The 20072-nt window shown below is 41.0% G+C and overlaps 1 protein-coding gene across 1 annotated transcript; it reads right to left on the bottom strand.

Moving 5' to 3' along the window:
• Positions 1-14822: 14822 nt before the first annotated feature.
• Positions 14823-19804, bottom strand: LOC110626471. Its single transcript, XM_021772389.2, has 8 exons — positions 19239-19804; positions 17675-18172; positions 17372-17534; positions 16852-17149; positions 16460-16532; positions 16284-16374; positions 15877-15956; positions 14823-15307 (listed from the first exon to the last, which is right to left on the bottom strand). Exons 1-8 carry the CDS (start codon positions 19317-19319, stop codon positions 15071-15073), a joined length of 1521 nt encoding a protein of 506 aa, XP_021628081.1. The 5' UTR covers positions 19320-19804; the 3' UTR covers positions 14823-15070.
• Between the last annotated feature and the right edge of the window lie 268 nt (positions 19805-20072).

Genomic DNA, 20072 nt, shown 5'->3' with positions numbered 1-20072 from the left:
TGTAAAGCCCCAATTTTCTAGTATCAACACCTTTAGTCAGCATATTTGTTGGATTCTTAATACCTTTAATTTTCTTCAAACACATCTCACCTTCTTCCATCAGACTATAAGTGAAATGATACTTATGTCGGATTTGTTTTATTATGAAATGATACACTGGGTTCTTCACCAACTGAATGACACTCTAACTATCAGTGAAACATTGTCAAGCTACTTCTTGCCCAACCCTTCAAAGTAATCAGTCAACCATATCATCTCCTTACCAATTTCAGCAATTGCAACATATTCAGTCTCTGTAGATGACATAGACACACTCCTGAAGTTTAGACATTCAGCTCACTGTTGTCCCATTTATAGTGTAGACATACCCAAATGTGCTTTTGCTTGTATCCATATCTCCACTAATATCAGTATCAAAAAAACATTCTAATACTACCTTGCCATTCTCATAACAGAGTGATGTACTAGTTGTTTCTTTCAAGTATCTCAGAAGCCACTTTGCAGCTTCCCAATGCTCTTTCCCTAGATTTGACATATATCTGCTCACAACTCCCACTGGATGTGCTATATCAGGTCTAATGCAAACCATAGTATACATCAAACTCCCAACTACAGAAGTATAAGGTACTTTTGCTATGTGATCACGCTTTATAGCTGTCTTGGGTGACACGCTCCATAGCTGTCTTAGGTGATTACTCCTTTGACAATTTGAGATCTGACATATATCTGCTCACAGCTCCCACTGCATGTGCTATATCAAGTCTAGTGCAAACCATAGTATACATCAAACTCCCAACTACAGAAGTATAAGGTACTTTTGCCATGTGATCACGCTCCATAGCTGTCTTGGGTGACACGCTCTATAGCTGTCTTGGGTGATTACTCTTTTAACAATTTGAGATGGTTAGCTAAAGGCGTGCTCCTGGTTTAGCATCATCAACTCTGAACTTGGACAACACATTATGAATATATTGCTCCTGGGACAAATTTAGAATTCCAGCAGACCTGTCTTGAAAAATCCTCATCCCTAGAATTTACTTTGCTACACCCAAATCTTTCATCTCGAACTCTAATGACAGTCTCCCCTTAAAATTATTGATTTCCTTCATACTTGACTGTACAATTAACATATTGTAACAGCCCGCTTACCGGACCATCACCGGCACTAGGATCCAGATCGGCTTAAGGCCGCCGGGACCCGTAGTAAGCCTACTGTCAACTCTGTGTACCTGATAAATCCCAGACATGATCATACTTAAGCTTAAAACTGTTACTTACTCTTCTTTTTTTTTTTTCTTTGCTTGACTATCTTTTCTTTTCTTGAAACTTTCCTCATCACCTAAGCCTGGACTATGCATGCTCTGTCTGTATGCACTCGAAGAGTGATACCTGCTATGGTACCATACAGTAACTACAGAGATAGAAAGACTACCATGCACCAAGCCTAGCGCATCATAACAACATTATCTCAATCATAAAATGATCATGTGCAAAGGGATAAACATACACTAGGGCCAAGCACAATTCTATAACTCAATATATAACTTGCTATTACATCATTTCTATACATTACATAAACTCTGTACTGTACATCATTATCATAATAATCATGTCCACTCATCTATACTATTACATATGCTTTTACCCTTGCTATCTCTTTCTCTTTCTTTTCTCTGAGGCCCTGAAAAATGGGGTGAGGGCGAGGGATGAGCTGCTAAAGCCCAGTGAGCGGAATCTATAAAAATCACATTTAAAACATGCTATCATATGATGCATCACTGCACAAACATTTCACATCTCGGACTGGACATGATCCCAAAACTCCCTCTGTCAGTGCCCGGCTCCCAAAGGAGCTCACACAGGTCTTTCACTAATTACTCATGGTGCCCGACCCTATAAGGGCTCTCACAGGACTCATCCAAGGTAAATGCCCGGCCCCAAAGGAGCTCACACAGGTCATACCATAATGACAGATTTATGGGCTATTGAGATCGCCTCGGTCCAATCCACATATACAAGTAATAATGCAATGCATCAACTTGATGAATACTAATGCAAAGCATCCTACATACACATGGCATAATGATGCATGAATCATGCTAAAACAGTTCTTAACTTTTAAAATAAAGTTCTGTTCCACTCACCTCTGGCAACTGCTGAGCAGTCTCTGTAACTCTAACTCTGTGGGCCTCCTTGGTCTCTCGGGTCCGCACCTACACAGGTGGACTCAAATGAGGACCAAACTTACTTAAACATAACTCTTAATATCTCCCCAAAACCCCTCTAAAACATCATAGGCATGCATGGCAAAATGGGCAAAAGAAGGCTGGACTGGGCACGTTCGGCGGCACTTTCGGCGGCCGAAACCCCTCTCCAGAGACGAAACTCATGCATGTTCGGCGGCACCTTCGGCGGCCGAAAGCCTCGTCCAGAGACGAAACTCATGCACTTTCGGCGGCCGAACTCCCTCTTTCGGCGGCCGAAAGTCTCTTTCTCACCCAAAAGCCTAGCTTTCGGGGGCAAGGTTGGGCAGCCGAAACTGCCTCCACAAGGGGTTCGGCGGCCGAACCTTGTTTCGGCGGCCGAACCTGGATTCTCCAGAAAGGCAGAATCCGAGCACAACTCATGCTCTCAGCCTCCAAAATCCTATCAAACACCCATAACATGCATACCAACACTTCTCAACTCACAAAGAACATAACTCATGCATATAGAGGCCTAAACACTAGCTCAAACCCCAAAAACAACAACAAAACTCATACTAACTCATATGATTAACATATGCTCAAACTCATGCTTATACCCCAAAACATGCCATAACACTCTCCAAACCTTCTTAACACTTGCTTTAAACATAAGGGGAGGTGAGGATCCATACTTACCTCTTGAAGAACTAGAGGTTTGATGATCCAAGCTTGGAGATGGGGAAAAACTCACTCAAAATCTCCAAGTGCTCAACTTTGCTTCCTGTTGCTCAAATCTCTAAAACAAAACTCAAATCAAGTTAAAACATGCAAGATTTGAGGAAAACATGAGAATCACACCAAGGAGAGCTTGAACCTACCTTTGACCCAAAAACAGAGTGTTTAACACTCAAGTCTCGGGCAAAGGGGCTTTTGTAGTGGCCAACCGACTCTTCCTTCGGCGGCCTAACGTGCATGCGAAACCATGCAACTTTCGGCGGCCGAACTTCACCTTCGGCGGCCGAACCTGGCTTTTGTCCCCTTGGCCTTTTCATTTCAAAACTCAATTTTCTTAACTCAAAACATGCAAACATGATAAAAACACTTAAAAAACATCTTAAAAACCTTTCTTATACCCTTAGGGCAAGCTCCGACATCCTCGAATCCCGACTTCCAACGGAAAATCCGCCGGAACGTAGGAATTCCGATACCGGGGTCTAGCCGGGTATTACATTCTCCCCCCTTAAGAACATTCGTCCCCGAATGTTCCCCTCTAACTCAAACATACTCAAAACATAACAGAAAGAACAAAAGAAGCTAACACTAACCTCAAAAGAGATGGGGGGTACTGTTGGAGCATAGACTCCCGTGTCTCCCAGGTGCACTCTTCTATGTTATGGTGGTTCCAGAGGACTTTCACCATCGGGATCTCCTTGTTCCTTAGCTTTCTGATCTGGGTGTCAATGATCCGCACTGGTTGTTCTACATACGTGAGATCACCTAGGATCTCCACATCTGGTTCACTGAGAACCTTACTCGGATCTGACACAAACTTCCTTAGCATCGAAACATGGAAGAATGGATGGATTCTTTCCATAGACATAGGCAAATCTAGCTTATACGACACATTCCCGACCTTCTGCAAAATCTCGAAAGGCCCGATGTACCGTGGAGCTAGCTTACCTTTCCTCCCAAAACGAACCACCCCTTTCATTGGAGACACCTTCAACAAGACCAGATCCCCCTCCTCAAACTCTATGTGCTTTCTGCGAACGTCTGCATAGCTCTTCTGCCGACTAACAGCAGTCTTGAGCCTCTCTCTGATGATGGGCACCACCCTGTTCGTGATCTCTACTAACTCAGGCCCTGCTAGGGACCTTTCTCCAACCTCTTCCCAACAAACTGGTGACCTACACTTCCTCCCATACAGAGCTTCATATGGGGCCATCCCTATGCTAGCATGATGACTATTGTTGTAGGCAAACTCCACTAAGGGTAGATGCTGCCTCCAAGATCCGCCAAAATCTAGCACACACATTCGAAGCATATCTTCTATGGTCTGGATGGTCCTCTCTGACTGTCCGTCAGTCTGTGGATGGAAAGCAGTGCTGAAGTCTAATCTTGTGCCCATAGCCTCTTGCAGACTTCGCCAAAACCTGGAGGTAAACTGGGGTCCTCTGTCAGACACTATAGAAACAGGAGCCCCATGCAACCTCACAACTTCCTCAACATATACCTGCGCTAGCTTGTCCACAGAATAGCCACTCCTGACCGGAATGAAGTGAGCAGATTTAGTCAGTCTATCCACTATCACCCATATGGAGTCTAGTCTGTTGGACGTCGCCGGTAAGCCCACTACAAAATCCATGGCTATGTTCTCCCATTTCCATTCTGGAATCGGCAGTGGGTTAAGCATTCCAGCCGGCTTCTGGTGCTCTAGCTTCACCCTTTGACATATCTCGCAGGCTGACACAAACTGTGCCACTTCTCGCTTCATTGCTGGCCACCAATAAACTTTCTTCAGATCTTGATACATCTTGGTGGCTCCAGGGTGAATGCTATATCTCGCATTATGAGCTTCTCTCATAATGTCTCCTTTCAAACTGATGTCGTCTGGTACACATAGTCTATGCCCGTAGCGGAGAATCCCTTGGTTGTCGAATCTAAACTCTTCGCTCTTGCCTGACTGAACAGTCCTGGCAATCTTGACCAACACTGGATCCTCATGTTGTTTCTGAGCCACCTGCTCCAGAAACACGGGTGTAACTCTCATCTGTGCAATCAAAGCACCTGTACCAGTTAACTCTAACTGTAGCCCTTCCTCAACTAATCTGTAGAAGTCCTTTACCACCGGCCTCCTTTCTGCTGTAATGTGGGATAAACTGCCTAATGATTTCCGGCTCAAGGCGTCGGCTACAACATTTGCCTTTCCCGGATGATACTGGATTCTGCAATCATAATCACTAAGCAATTCCACCCACCGTCTCTGCCTCAAGTTTAACTCTCTCTGACTCAGGATGTGCTGTAGGCTCTTATGATCGGTGAAGATCTCACATTTCACCCCATAGAGGTAATGCCTCCACATCTTGAGTGCAAAGATAACAGCTGCCATCTCAAGATCGTGTGTTGGATAGTTCAGCTCGTGCTTCTTCAGCTGTCTAGAAGCATAAGCTATTACTCTGTCATTCTGCATTAACACACAACCTAATCCCACTCGGGACGCATCACAGAACACTGTGAAGTCTTCATCACTAGTAGGCAGAGCTAACACCGGTGCTGAAGTTAATCTTCTCTTTAACTCTTCAAAGCTCTCTTCACACTGGTCCGACCATGTGAATCTCTGGTTCTTTCTGGTTAATCTGGTCATAGGAGCCGCTATCTTGGAGAAGTCCTGAACGAACCTCCTGTAGTAGCCTGCCAAACCCAAGAAACTCTTAACCTCTGTCACTGTGGTGGGTCTAGGCCAGTTGGCTACAGCTTCTATCTTCTTGGGGTCCACTGCTATACCTTGATCTGACACTACATGCCCCAAGAATGAAATGCTCCTTAGCCAGAACTCACACTTGGAGAACTTGGCATATAAACCATGCTCTCTCAAGGTCTGCAGGACTATCCTCAGATGATGGGCATGCTCCTCTGCATTCCTGGAATACACCAAGATATCATCTATGAAGACAATAACAAAGTGATCCAGGTACTCTCTGAAAACTCGGTTCATGAGATCCATGAATGCTGCAGGGGCGTTAGTCAACCCGAACGACATCACTAAGAACTCATAATGCCCATATCTGGTCCTGAAAGCTGTCTTAGGTACATCCTCTTCCCTGATTCTCAGCTGATGATAGCCCGATCTCATATCTATTTTAGAAAAACAACCTGCTCCTGCTAGCTGGTCGAATAGATCATCGATCTTGGGGAGAGGATACTTATTCTTGGTAGTGACTTTGTTCAACTGCCTGTAGTCGATACAAAGTCTAAGGGATCCATCCTTTTTCTTGACAAACAACACTGGAGCACCCCAGGGTGAGGTACTTGGACGGATGAAACCCTTATCTACCAACTCCTGTAGCTGCTCTTTCAACTCTTTTAGCTCTGCTGGTGCCATCCTGTAGGGAGGAATAGAGATCGGTCTGGTACCAGGCACTAACTCTATCTCGAACTCTATTTCCCTATCAGGTGGTAGTCCTGGAAGCTCATCTGGAAACACATCGGGGAACTCTCTGACTACGGGCACTGAACTGGGGTCCCTAACCTGACTGTCTAGCTCTCTCACATGAGCTAGATACCCCTGACATCCCCTCCGGAGCAACCTACGAGCCTGTAGGGCTGATATCAGACCTCTAGGCGTGCCCCTCCTGTCTCCTCTGAAGACAAACTCAGATCCATCCTCATCTCTGAACTTAACTACCTTGTCTCTGCAGTCCAAGGTAGCACCATATGCAGATAGCCAATCCATCCCTAGAATGACGTCAAAATCTGTCAACTCTAGAACCACAAGGTCAGCTGGAAGGCATCTACCATCTAAAAACACTGGACTATGTCGACAGACTGTCTCTGCCAACGATGGATCACACTTAGGGCCACTGACCCATAGGGGACACTCTAACCCAGACGTCATCAAACCCACTCTCTCTATGGCTCTGGGAGCAACAAAGGAATGCGAAGCACCAGGGTCTAACAAAGCATACACCTCAGAACACCCAATGAGAAGATTACCTGACACCACGGTGTTAGAAGTGTTTGCCTCCTGCTGTGTCATCGTGAAAATCCGCGCCGGAGCTGACGGACCTCCACCTCGGGGACCCGCAGATGAAGAGGCTGACCCTCTCCCTCTGCCTCTGCCCTGCGTCATAACTGAAACTGGTGGCTGTGGCATGCTAGCTGGAGCTGTCTGCTGGGATGGTACCGTGAAAGATGCCTGAGGGCACTCACGAGCCATGTGTCCCTCCTGGCCGCACCTGTAACATCCTGTAATCCCAAAGCGACAAACGCCTCTGTGCGCTTTACCGCACCTACTACACACTGGAACCTCTGAGCCTGAACTCATGCCACTGCCTAATCCCAGACCTGCTTTAATCTTATTCCAGAACTTATTCTTCCTCGGCTTCTGCGTGGAACCACTCCACTTCTTACCACTGGAAGTTGCTGCACCCTGTGAAGAGGGATCTGACTTACCCCTACCTGGGGTCTTAGAACCTGAAGACTGTGCCGGCTGCTGTTTCACTGTACCCTGTATAATGGCACTAGCCTCCATCCTCCGTGCTAAATCCACCACGGTGTGGAAACTCTCCCTCTCGGCTGCATGGATCAAAGAGGAATACCTGGAATGCAGTTTCATAGCATACCTCCTAGCCTTTTTCTGTTCCGTATCATAGGCCTGTCCTGCATACCGCAGCAACTCCAGAAACCTGTCAGTAAACTCATCAATACTCATATCCTCTGTCTGCTTGAGCTGCTCAAACTCTATCATCTTTAGCTCTTTCGAGCTATCTGGGAATGCCCATCCGGCAAACTCATTAGCAAACTCCTCCCAAGACATGTTATCCAACCTGGGGTCCACATAGACGCCAAACCATTCCTTCGCCTTCTTACATTTTAAAGTGAACCCTGCCATCTGAATGGCTCTGGTATCATCTGCCCCTAGCTCATCTGCTATCATCTTGACTGCTTTAATGTACTCAAACGGATCATCTCCTGATTGGTACTTAGGAGCATCTAACTTTAGGTAATCAGTCATCTTTACCCTGCTCCTCACAGATGGGCCAGGTTGAGGTGTTTGGATAACTGGGGCTTATGGTTGTACCACTGGTGGTGGTGGGGGAGGTGCAGAACTTTCTGGTGTAGAGTATGCTGGACTGGGGTAAAAAGGTGAGGGTGGATACATGGGATATGGTGGATATGGGGGGTAATACGGTGGATAAGGCATATATGTGGGATATGGGTGAAAACTAGGATAATCCGATGTACCTCCCATCGAATATCCTGGGCCCTGTGGGTAGGGCTGATAGTGGGGTGGATAACCATACCCCGAGGCCTGACCGCCTCCCTGTGATGATCCCACATCCTCCTCTGTAGTGCCAACACCTAACCCTCCATCCCTTCTTGGATCCACATCCATCTCTTCCCTTGTATCACTTGATCTTCTTCTCTGTTCTGTCTCCCTCCTGCTTTCATCAAACGACCTTCTAGGGTCCCTTGATGATCTTTCTCTGCCTGCCCTTTGGGACATAGCTCTTGGCAAAGCAGGGGGACGCCCTTCCATACCCTCATTCTCGGGCGGAGCTCCAGTCAATCTAGCTGATCGACGGGTTCCTCTCATCTTAGCTTCTGAAAACATAACATGAACTTTAGCATCATAGGATCCATGGAACAACAACATGCATAAAATCATGGCATTACACATCAAGACAGGACTCAACATCCTATCCTAGTGGACATGATCTTCCTATTGTGCTTGCCCTCTAAAACAACCTCTTTCCGATGTGAGATATCTCTAATCCCTGAGCATCTTAGCTCAGCACACCGTACTCTAGAGGCCCTATGCTCTGATACCAATCTGTAACAGCCCGCTTACCGGACCATCACCGGCACTAGGATCCAGATCTGCTTAAGGCCGCCGGGACCCGTAGTAAGCCTACTGTCAACTCTGTGTACCTGATAAATCCCAGACATGATCATACTTAAGCTTAAAACTGTTACTTACTCTTCTTTTTTTTTTTTCTTTGCTTGACTATCTTTTCTTTTCTTGAAACTTTCCTCATCACCTAAGCCTGGACTATGCATGCTCTGTCTGTATGCACTCGAAGAGTGATACCTGCTATGGTACCATACAGTAACTACAGAGATAGAAAGACTACCATGCACCAAGCCTAGCGCATCATAACAACATTATCTCAATCATAAAATGATCATGTGCAAAGGGATAAACATACACTAGGGCCAAGCACAATTCTATAACTCAATATATAACTTGCTATTACATCATTTCTATACATTACATAAACTCTGTACTGTACATCATTATCATAATAATCATGTCCACTCATCTATACTATTACATATGCTTTTACCCTTGCTATCTCTTTCTCTTTCTTTTCTCTGAGGCCCTGAAAAATGGGGTGAGGGCGAGGGATGAGCTGCTAAAGCCCAGTGAGCGGAATCTATAAAAATCACATTTAAAACATGCTATCATATGATGCATCACTGCACAAACATTTCACATCTCGGACTGGACATGATCCCAAAACTCCCTCTGTCAGTGCCCGGCTCCCAAAGGAGCTCACACAGGTCTTTCACTAATTACTCATGGTGCCCGACCCTATAAGGGCTCTCACAGGACTCATCCAAGGTAAATGCCCGGCCCCAAAGGAGCTCACACAGGTCATACCATAATGACAGATTTATGGGCTATTGAGATCGCCTCGGTCCAATCCACATATACAAGTAATAATGCAATGCATCAACTTGATGAATACTAATGCAAAGCATCCTACATACACATGGCATAATGATGCATGAATCATGCTAAAACAGTTCTTAACTTTTAAAATAAAGTTCTGTTCCACTCACCTCTGGCAACTGCTGAGCAGTCTCTGTAACTCTAACTCTGTGGGCCTCCTTGGTCTCTCGGGTCCGCACCTACACAGGTGGACTCAAATGAGGACCAAACTTACTTAAACATAACTCTTAATATCTCCCCAAAACCCCTCTAAAACATCATAGGCATGCATGGCAAAATGGGCAAAAGAAGACTGGACTGGGCACGTTCGGCGGCACTTTCGGCGGCCGAAACCCCTCTCCAGAGACGAAACTCATGCATGTTCGGCGGCACCTTCGGCGGTCGAAAGCCTCGTCCAGAGACGAAACTCATGCACTTTCGGCGGCCGAACTCCCTCTTTCGGCGGCCGAAAGTCTCTTTCTCACCCAAAAGCCTAGCTTTCGGGGGCAAGGTTGGGCAGCCGAAACTGCCTCCACAAGGGGTTCGGCGGCCGAACCTTGTTTCGGCGGCCGAACCTGGATTCTCCAGAAAGGCAGAATCCGAGCACAACTCATGCTCTCAGCCTCCAAAATCCTATCAAACACCCATAACATGCATACCAACACTTCTCAACTCACAAAGAACATAACTCATGCATATAGAGGCCTAAACACTAGCTCAAACCCCAAAAACAACAACAAAACTCATACTAACTCATATGATTAACATATGCTCAAACTCATGCTTATACCCCAAAACATGCCATAACACTCTCCAAACCTTCTTAACACTTGCTTTAAACATAAGGGGAGGTGAGGATCCATACTTACCTCTTGAAGAACTAGAGGTTTGATAATCCAAGCTTGGAGATGGGGAAAAACTCACTCAAAATCTCCAAGTGCTCAACTTTGCTTCCTGTTGCTCAAATCTCTAAAACAAAACTCAAATCAAGTTAAAACATGCAAGATTTGAGGAAAACATGAGAATCACACCAAGGAGAGCTTGAACCTACCTTTGACCCAAAAACAGAGTGTTTAACACTCAAGTCTCGGGCAAAGGGGCTTTTGTAGTGGCCAACCGACTCTTCCTTCGGCGGCCTAACGTGCATGCGAAACCATGCAACTTTCGGTGGCCGAACTTCACCTTCGGCGGCCGAACCTGGCTTTTGTCCCCTTGGCCTTTTCATTTCAAAACTCAATTTTCTTAACTCAAAACATGCAAACATGATAAAAACACTTAAAAAACATCTTAAAAACCTTTCTTATACCCTTAGGGCAAGCTCCGACATCCTCGAATCCCGACTTCCAACGGAAAATCCGCCGGAACGTAGGAATTCCGATACCGGGGTCTAGCCGGGTATTACACATATCATCCACATAAAAGAATAAAATAACAAAGAAGTCAAACTTCTTTTCACTCCTGTGCAAAAACATTTCTACACATGAAAGAGTCAAACTTCTTATACCACTGTCTCAGAGCTTGCTTCAACCCATACAAACTCCTCTTGAGCTTGCACACCATGTGTTTCTTATAAAAAATCTCATATCCCTATGGTTGTGCATGTAGATCTCTTCCTCTAGATCCCCATGTAAAAATGTTATTTTTACATCAATCTGCTCAAGGTACAAGTTCTCAGCTACAACAATACTCAACAAAATTCTGATTGTGGTAGCTTCACAATAGGAGAGAATATTTGAGTGTAATCAATACATTTTCTTTGTGAATACCTCTTAACCACTAATCAAGTCTGAAATCTAATTTTACCATCATTTTCATTCTTGATCTTGTAAACCCACTTGTTCAACAAAGCTTTCTTCCCTGCAGGCAAATATATTAATTTCCAAGTGTCATTCTTCTCAAGTGACCATATCTCATTATACATGACTTGCTCCCACTTGATTGAATCCTTCACCTGCAAAGCCTCATTGAAGGATTTTGATTCCCCTCCATCAGTCAACAGCAAATAATATAGGAAAGGTGAATACCTTTCTGGTGACTTGGTAGCCTGGTAGATCTCCTCAACACTGTTGCAGGTGTGATTGGCTGTTGTTCTAGTTCTGCAACAGTATTTTCTGAATTTTTTGTGGTCTTACTGCAACATCATTAGATGAAATTTCCTGCAACTCAACCTCAACTCCCACTTCTTCTACATCTTCATATCGCACCCCAGACTTGTCCTTATACAGGACATTTTCATCACATGTCACATCACAATATCTCAAGATCTTTCTGTTCTTGTCATCCCAAAATCTGTACCCAAACTGATCCGAACCATACCTAATGAAATAACACTTCAAAGCCTTTGCATCAAACTTGTCTCTCTTTTCTGGATCAATGTGAACATAGGCAACACACCCAAAAGTCTGCAGGTGAGTAAATTTGACCTCTTTACCCAGCCATACTTTTTCTGGAATCTTGAAACCCAAAGGAACTGAAGGTCCTCTATTTATCAAATATGTTGCTGCTGTGCTCACTGCGTCTGACCAAAACATTTTTGGTAGTCCAGCATGTGGCCTCATGCTTCTTGCTCGCTCATTTAATGTTATGTTCATCCTTTCAACAATCCCATTCTATATTGCCTTGCCAAGAACTATCTAGTGCACCTGATTCCCTCATCAGCATAGAAGTTCTTGAATTTCTATAGAATTATACTCTCCTTCATTATCAGACCTTAGGCATTTGATTTTCAACTCAGCCTGATTTTCAACTTCAGCCTTCTATCTCTTAAAAGTGGCAAACATATATGATTTGTGTTTTAGAAAGTAAACCCATACCATCTTACTAAATTCATAAACGAAGGTAACATAGTATCTCGAACCACTAAGAGAGGAAACTGGGGATGGCCTCAACACGTTTGTATGTACTAGTTCTAACCGTTCTGTCTTTGGTTCTCTGATAGCCTTTGTGAAACTGACCCGTTTCTGCTTTTCTAGAATACAACTCTTATATAGACCCATATCAACAGATTTCAACCCTTGCAGATACACTTCCGAAGCTAGCATCTTCATCCCCTTCTCGCTTATGTGTTTAAGCCTATTGTGCCACAGACTTGAGCTCGATGTACTGTCAAACGCAGCACCTATGTCCGAATACCCTGCAATAGTGTATAAAGTTCCAGATTTTGTGCCTCATGCTATCACCATAACTCCTTTCATAATTTTTCAGGAACTCTTTTCAAACACTATTATGTAACCCATACTATCTAGCTGGCTAATAGAGATTAGATCCTTCTTTAAGTCAGGAATATATTTGACATCCTGCAGCTTCTACTTACCCCCACTTGAGGTTTGGTTACATACATCTCCATTTCTAGCAATCTCAAAGGCTTTATTATCAGCAAGATATACATTTTCATAATTTTCAGACTTGAAATTATGGAATAATTGTCTGTTCGGAGAAGAATGGAATGATGCATCTGAATCAGGTATCCATGAGTCAATTGGACTATCCACACTACAGCATCACCAATGTCATCTGCGAAATATACAGAATCATTATCTTTTAGCCTTTCTTCTTATTAGGTTTAAGGTAGTCCTTTTTAAAGTGTCCCTTTTCACCACAACCCCAATAAGCAACCTCATTTCATGACAACATCCTGAACTTCATCAAACTTTAACTTTTCAAACCCACGTGAACCGCTAATTACGAAAATAATAGTATTCCACGACTCAAATAGAGAGGATACCAAAATTAGGGCTTTTATCTTATCATCAAAATTAATCTTGACAGAGCTTAATTGACTAATGATCATATTAAATTCGTTAATATGATCTGTGACAGATCTACTTTCAGACATCTCCAAAATAAACAAACGACACATCAGATATACCTTGTTAATGGCCAATGATTTCTCATACATGTTCGCCAGAGCTACCAGCAATCCTGCAGTTGTTGTCTCCTTAACGATATTGAAGGCAATGTTTCTCGTCAACGTCAAACGGATCAACCCTAGTGTCTTTCGATCCTTCAAATTCCAAACCTCATGTTCCATAGTTTCTAGCTTTTCCCCTGACAAGGGTTCATGGAGATTATTCTGATACAAATAATCTTCAATATGCATCTTCCAAAAACTAAAATTGGTTCCATCGAACTTCTCAATTCGAACTTTCGGGTTTTCTATCGTCTTTTTAGATTGTTGTGATACAAACTAAAAGCTCCGATACCAATTGTTAAGAATCAAACAATCACAATCTAAAAATAAGTACGAAAAGAAATCAACATATAGATTTAATGTGGTTCACCAATTTGGCTACATCCACGGCGGTTAGACTTTTTTTATTTCTCTATGAGATTTCAAACAAAATACACTAGGATAATATTACATATTTATATATCCAATGAAAATACAAAAAGATAAAATAGTTCTAAAAAAAATTATTAAGATTCGCACCTATGGGTATGGTGTACAATTCATAATATATTGTTAGATTCCATATCTTACCAAGTCGTTTAAAATGATTTTCAATGCAAGAAGACTTATTTGGATCCGGTGAAATGAGTAACATTTAAATCAACTCAGGAGATCGAGTTTTTGGTCTAACCCTTGTTCGGCATAAAGGTGAATTGTTTAATTTATATTCTCCCCAATATCTTAAGAATAAGCTCTCTTTTTTTTTTTTTCTTTCGTTTTATAGATTTCTTGAATAATAATTTATTTATTTACTTCCTATTGAAAAATAAAATGCAAGCATCCTAAACAAACGGTAAGTTAAGCCCTACTCGAAAATAGTTTTGGTGATAGTGTTTAGGTTAAGTAAAGCACTAGTTTTATTATTTACTGTTTGGCAATTTTATAATAATATTTTATTGTTAGTATTTAGTTTAAATCAAAATATTAATTTTATTATTTATTGTTTAATAATTTTATAGTAATATTTAATAATTAAAGTAGTGGATATTAAAAAATTAATTTCTCTAACATTTAATTGTATTTTTATTTACACTTACATCCTTTTAATTTTTATAAGTTATTTACACTTATATCCTTTTATATTTTTTTAAGTTTACATGTAAATAATTTATTTTATATCGAACACCTTTTACTTTGAACTTTGAACTACCGAAACAGCTAACTACTAAATCAGCGAACCGCTATTCAAACCGCTAACATGCGGAACAGTGCCTTAACTTCTTCAAGCCAAGTCACAGTAAAAAATATGAAGTTGTATTAACTTCTTCAAGCTATTTCCATTCCATTGTAGTCACTTGTGAAACATACACAATCCTTACAATACTCGGCAAAGACTAGATCCTGTGGGTTTTTTATACTCTTAGCATAATTTGGTTGAAAATTTTATCCTACTGCTGAATATATTACAAAGGCAATTGTGCATCATCTAACCAGAGCACAACTTAGCCACAGCTCTTACATTTAACTAAACCAAATTAGAAATCAAAAAATTTTATAAGTTTATGTGTTCTCAGATTCATTTTGGTGGCGACCATGAGAACTTCTTTCCGAGGAATTTGCAGTTCTAGGCAATTGGCTTGGTCCCATCATTGCATAGGAACCATGCAACTGATTTGATTGCGCAGTCCATCTTCTCCTCCATCTCACAATCTCAACCACTATAGAACTCCCACTCATTGCTACACCAAATCCTGCAAATGTTGCTAGAAGAATAGATAGAACTGCTTGCAAGTTGACCTGTTTATCAAAAAGCCATTTCAGTATGGGGAATATTTTCTGTAATTAGAAATCATTTAGGCTCCACTTGGGGAAAAAATCCTTGGAGAAAAAAAAAAGCAATTGAATTGAATTTTTATAAAATTTTAGTTTTTAGACAGGTTGTAAAGAAAAAAGGATTCGACAAATGAGCTTTAGCTTAATGGTATGGGTAATTATATCCAGAACTGTGAGATTTCAGAGTTCGAGTTCAAATCCCAGTCAGTGCCAATTGTACCAAAGAAAAAAAAGGGTTAAAAGGAATTCAAGGGCCAATTCAACTTGAAGCCAAAGAAGTTCAGAGTTGAAGACAGCAGAAAATTCTAATATTCCTGCTAATTGTGGCCAAGTATTTCATTTCAACATATGCTTATGGGTAAATATTCCATATTCCTAACAAGGCTCAAAAGAGGTCTTGCTGACTTTAACAAATTGCAAGGTGCTTTGGTGCTCTAGTACCAAAATGAGTCATTGATGTGCATTTTCCTGGATGCCTTCTGTCTCTTTTAATTGTTTCTTTCTAAGCTAATGTTGAGTAGAGATCTACTTACCAATGAGTAAAAAATATGTGCAAAGAAAACCAACAAAGCAAATTGAGTTGATGCATACACCCAAACAAATCTTCTTTTCACTGCACAAAGAAGATAACAGGATTGAGGAGCAGAAATTTTCTTCATAACCAAAAAAATAGCCATCAACTTTTTTTTCAGCCAAAACTTTTGCTTTTATGGATAAATACAACTATGTAGGAAAAAATAATCTCGACCGCAAAAGCTGATCTATGAAGCTTATAGTTAAACAAATATTCAACAGCATATCCGAACTTGTAATTTTACGATACTTCTCTAGTCCACTCCACTCCTTGCATTTCAACCATTATCATGGTTTCCATGCATAATATCCTCACCCGGAATTCAACTCGTCTTATATTTTTCTTTCGAGAGAATAGCCGTCTTACCCATTGTTGATGAGATCATTGATGAAAGTAGACCCAGTACACAAGAAAATGGAAGGGATATAGCAATTGCACCAGTACCCATATTTCCAACCTGCATTAAAAGTATAAAAAAGATGTGTTAGGAAAGAAATAAAACAGCAATTCAATGAAACTGAATTCGGAACTGCTTATCTTACCAGCAGCTGCTCAAGAAAGCAAAAGTAGGCAAGCATGCTAATGATGACAAGCACAGGAACTTCCTGCCAAATCCTGATTACATAAGAACCGGTAAGTCTCAAGCAAACTAGACTAAGAGCTCGTGTGACAATGTGGGTGTGCTGAGGGCCAGAAAAGCACTTTTCAAAAAATATATATATATATAAACTTTAGCACCATAGTTTGAGTTTACCAAAATTAATAAGTAGACACGGTAAAGACATCCTCACAGCAGAAAACTGATAGGGTAAAACAAGTAGGATCAGGAGTGGACAGTAGAGAACATAGATATTCTCTCTGCCCCCACCCCTCTTCTAATGCAAATTGGCAACTTCATTTCTTAGGCATAAAGCAGAGCTGAAGTTTTACTTGCCTGTACCCATTGGCATCTGCTTGAAGAGCTCTACTCATTCCACCAGTTCGAGAACGTACGCTCTGGATTTTTAACAGAGTAACAGGCAGATTCTGAACCTCTTGCTTGCACACGTCACAAGTCTTGTTACCTTTGATGCTAAACCATTTTACAGCACATTCTTGATGGGCCAGAGCTAGTTCACCTTTGCAACTACATTCCATCTTAAGGGTCTCACCTCCTTCACACAGTTCAACCAAACAAATTCTACAAACAGCCTCTTCTTCAGGTATATCTTCACCATCAGTGTCATCAGTTTCTGAAACATGAGACTTAAGACATTGGTTGGTTGTAGCAAGTAACAGGTTCTGTAAAAATGGAAAGGAAAAATCTAATTTCTCTTTAGTTTGCTAAGGAACATAGGGATGTGGGAATTGTGACAAATAATTATAGCTGGGAGTTTCGATTGCCAGTAGAATGATTGAAGATTTTTTTGTTTTCCCCACTCCTACCTTATCAAAACCCAAATAAACAAAAATACCTGTATCATTCCCTGGAGAAGCATTTGTTATTACATCTCCTTCCTTCACTCGAGGAGTTGAAGGAATGACACGAAAGAAGGAATCCATCCTTCTTATACTTCTTTCTTTACCATTGACAGGGACTGAAAGTGAGCGAGATATCTTTTTCTGGGGTCCTTTTCCCTGGAAAGGAAACTATTGACTTGAAAAACTAGAAGGTGAATTTGCAACTTTGCATGAATCAAATAGCATAGCAGATCATTTGAATGGCAACTGAACTAGTCAACTACACAAGATTACTCATGTGTTCAACAATAACTTACACTTGAATTGAGTGAACCACCAGTGCTTCCTCCCCGTGTAGATTCTGAGTTAGAGTTTGCAATTGGAGTTACAGGCAGTGATGATGCTCTGTTCATCCTAGGGGTGAAAATCTTTGAAAGTGATAATGACCTTGAGATTGATGGTTTCTCCCTTGGAATGTTACATGAAGTATCTGGAGGTAGATTGGCTGCCTTCTCAACATCTAATGTTGAAATTCGCGACTTGAAGCTTAGTTTAGGCAAGAGACTTCTTAAGGATGATTTTCCTCTAGATGTGGAGGGGCCAGGGGAACCACAGGCTCTTGCATCACTAGAACTAGGAGTCAAGAGAAAATTTACTTTCCTTGGTGTAGGACTAGGTGATGGGGGAATCTTTATTACAACAGAATCCTGTGAGGAGTCTTCCAATGTTCTGGAGGGTATCTCTAAAAAGAGATTGCTCCGCTTCCACTGATGCGAATGATTACCTTCTTCAACTGTTCCTGTCGAGCCTTCACCCTGCAAAAGAAAGTACAGATACAATATTGAGTTGCAGAATATGCAAAAAAGTAATAGAAGCTGCACTTCCTTTTTCTTCTTGTAATCAGCAAATCAGGGATTCAACCGAACCAGAAAAAGCCAATCAGTATTGCAGTTAAATGCATTGTTTTAAATAACATATGCAAAAGAGCAGGCACTAAAACTATCTGAATACAGGTGAAAAAAAAGGACAGTCAAAATGGCCAGAGAAGCCCTTTACTAGCACCCAAACAGTTACCAGTTTGATGTTTTTTTCTCTCAAGATAGGTAGTTCTATACTACTAAGCCAATGTGCCATAAATCAAATTGATATTACTAGAATTAGCTTCAAAAAGGACTCCAAAAGATTGATTAAAATCCACAGAGATTCAGAATGCTCCTTCTAATCAACAAATATGACTAGTGGATGCACAGAATTTAAGCTTTTTTACTGTTAGCACAAAATCAGGAATTTATTGGCTCACATATAGAAGTTACAATAAATTGAAGCTGCAGGATAATAAACTAGAATTGTGGCTTGCTTAGATTGTTGAATTCAGAACAGAGCCTGATAGTTCCAAGTTACAAAGTCATATATGGAGAGATATATACTGGGTACTCAACCTATCTCATATCAAGCTATAATTTTGATTGCCCTTGAAGAAAACAGAAGCAACCCTCATCAGCAAATCTAATTGAAAAGCATAATCTAAAACATGATTTATTAAAACAGATGAATCCCAATAAGAGACATGATGGCTTAGATAGTTTCCTCAGACACAGACGATTGAAAATTGATAAAAAAGAGAAGATAAAATAGAAGATAATGAAACAAAGTTCATTACTTGGAGAGGAAAAGAGATGGAAGCTAAATTTTCAAGAGATAACCCATCAAAAAATTAACCCATATCTCAGAAATATTGCAGTTCGCTCATGCATAGTGAGAGATTCTGACAGAATTCAGATTGAAAAACCTCCAACATAACATCAGAAAATTAGAGGAAGTCATCTATGTAGCCTAACCAAACAAGAGCAGAATAAGAAAGAATCAGAGAGGAAACAATACCTTATGTACAGAACTGGCATCAGTCTCTTGGCTTGATCCCAGATCATGCACCTCATTCACAGGCTTCTCCACAGTTCCCATTCTTGCATAACAAAAACAGCCCAACACAAAACACCAAATCCCACCGAAAAAAAAAAAGCAGTGAAAACTGAAGAGAGAGAGAGAGAGAGAGAGAGAGAGAGAGAAGAGGAAAGGAAAGGGAGAGGAAGAGAGAAAGAGCTATGATGGTAAGTTTACTTTTGAGTTTTTCTTGAAAGGTGTGGGAAGAGAGGAATAATAATAGTAATGGAAGATGAGAAGAAAGTTGATGATGGCTCTCAATTCTCTCATTTATGGCAAATGGAAAGTGGGTAGCCCTGGCCTACTTACTGCAGCCACACCTTTCCTCTCCATCGAACGCTAGCCAGTGCAGTGAGCGCATACTCTTGAAAACAACTTTTCTTGATTCCCTTCTTTAAACTTCAATCTTCATTTATGATTCAGTCTCTCGTTAACTCTCAAGTCTTTCTTGTTCTTCCATGTGCAGTCCAAAAGGTTAGAACTTTTTCCTTTTCTTGCTCTATTTTCTTTCCTTTTCTTTTTTAAACTTCTTTCTTCCTTGTCTTTATTCTACAAATTTAAATTTTATTTTTTATATATTAATAAATGGGTATTAATAAAATATTTTCTTTTAAATTTAATTTAATTTTATTTCCTAAATGAAAATTAAAAATTAAAAAAATTAAAATTAAAATTTTCTAAATTTATTTAAATACATTTATTATAAGACTAAATCTATAAATTTTATTTAAATTTATTTATATTTATTATTAACTTTAACTATTAAATTTAATA

The sequence above is a fragment of the Manihot esculenta genome, chromosome 11, assembly GCF_001659605.2.
Source record: "Manihot esculenta cultivar AM560-2 chromosome 11, M.esculenta_v8, whole genome shotgun sequence".
Taxonomy (NCBI): domain Eukaryota; kingdom Viridiplantae; phylum Streptophyta; class Magnoliopsida; order Malpighiales; family Euphorbiaceae; genus Manihot; species Manihot esculenta.
The sequence above is the reverse complement of the archived record's forward strand: the minus strand, read 5'-3'. Positions and strand labels throughout refer to the sequence as shown.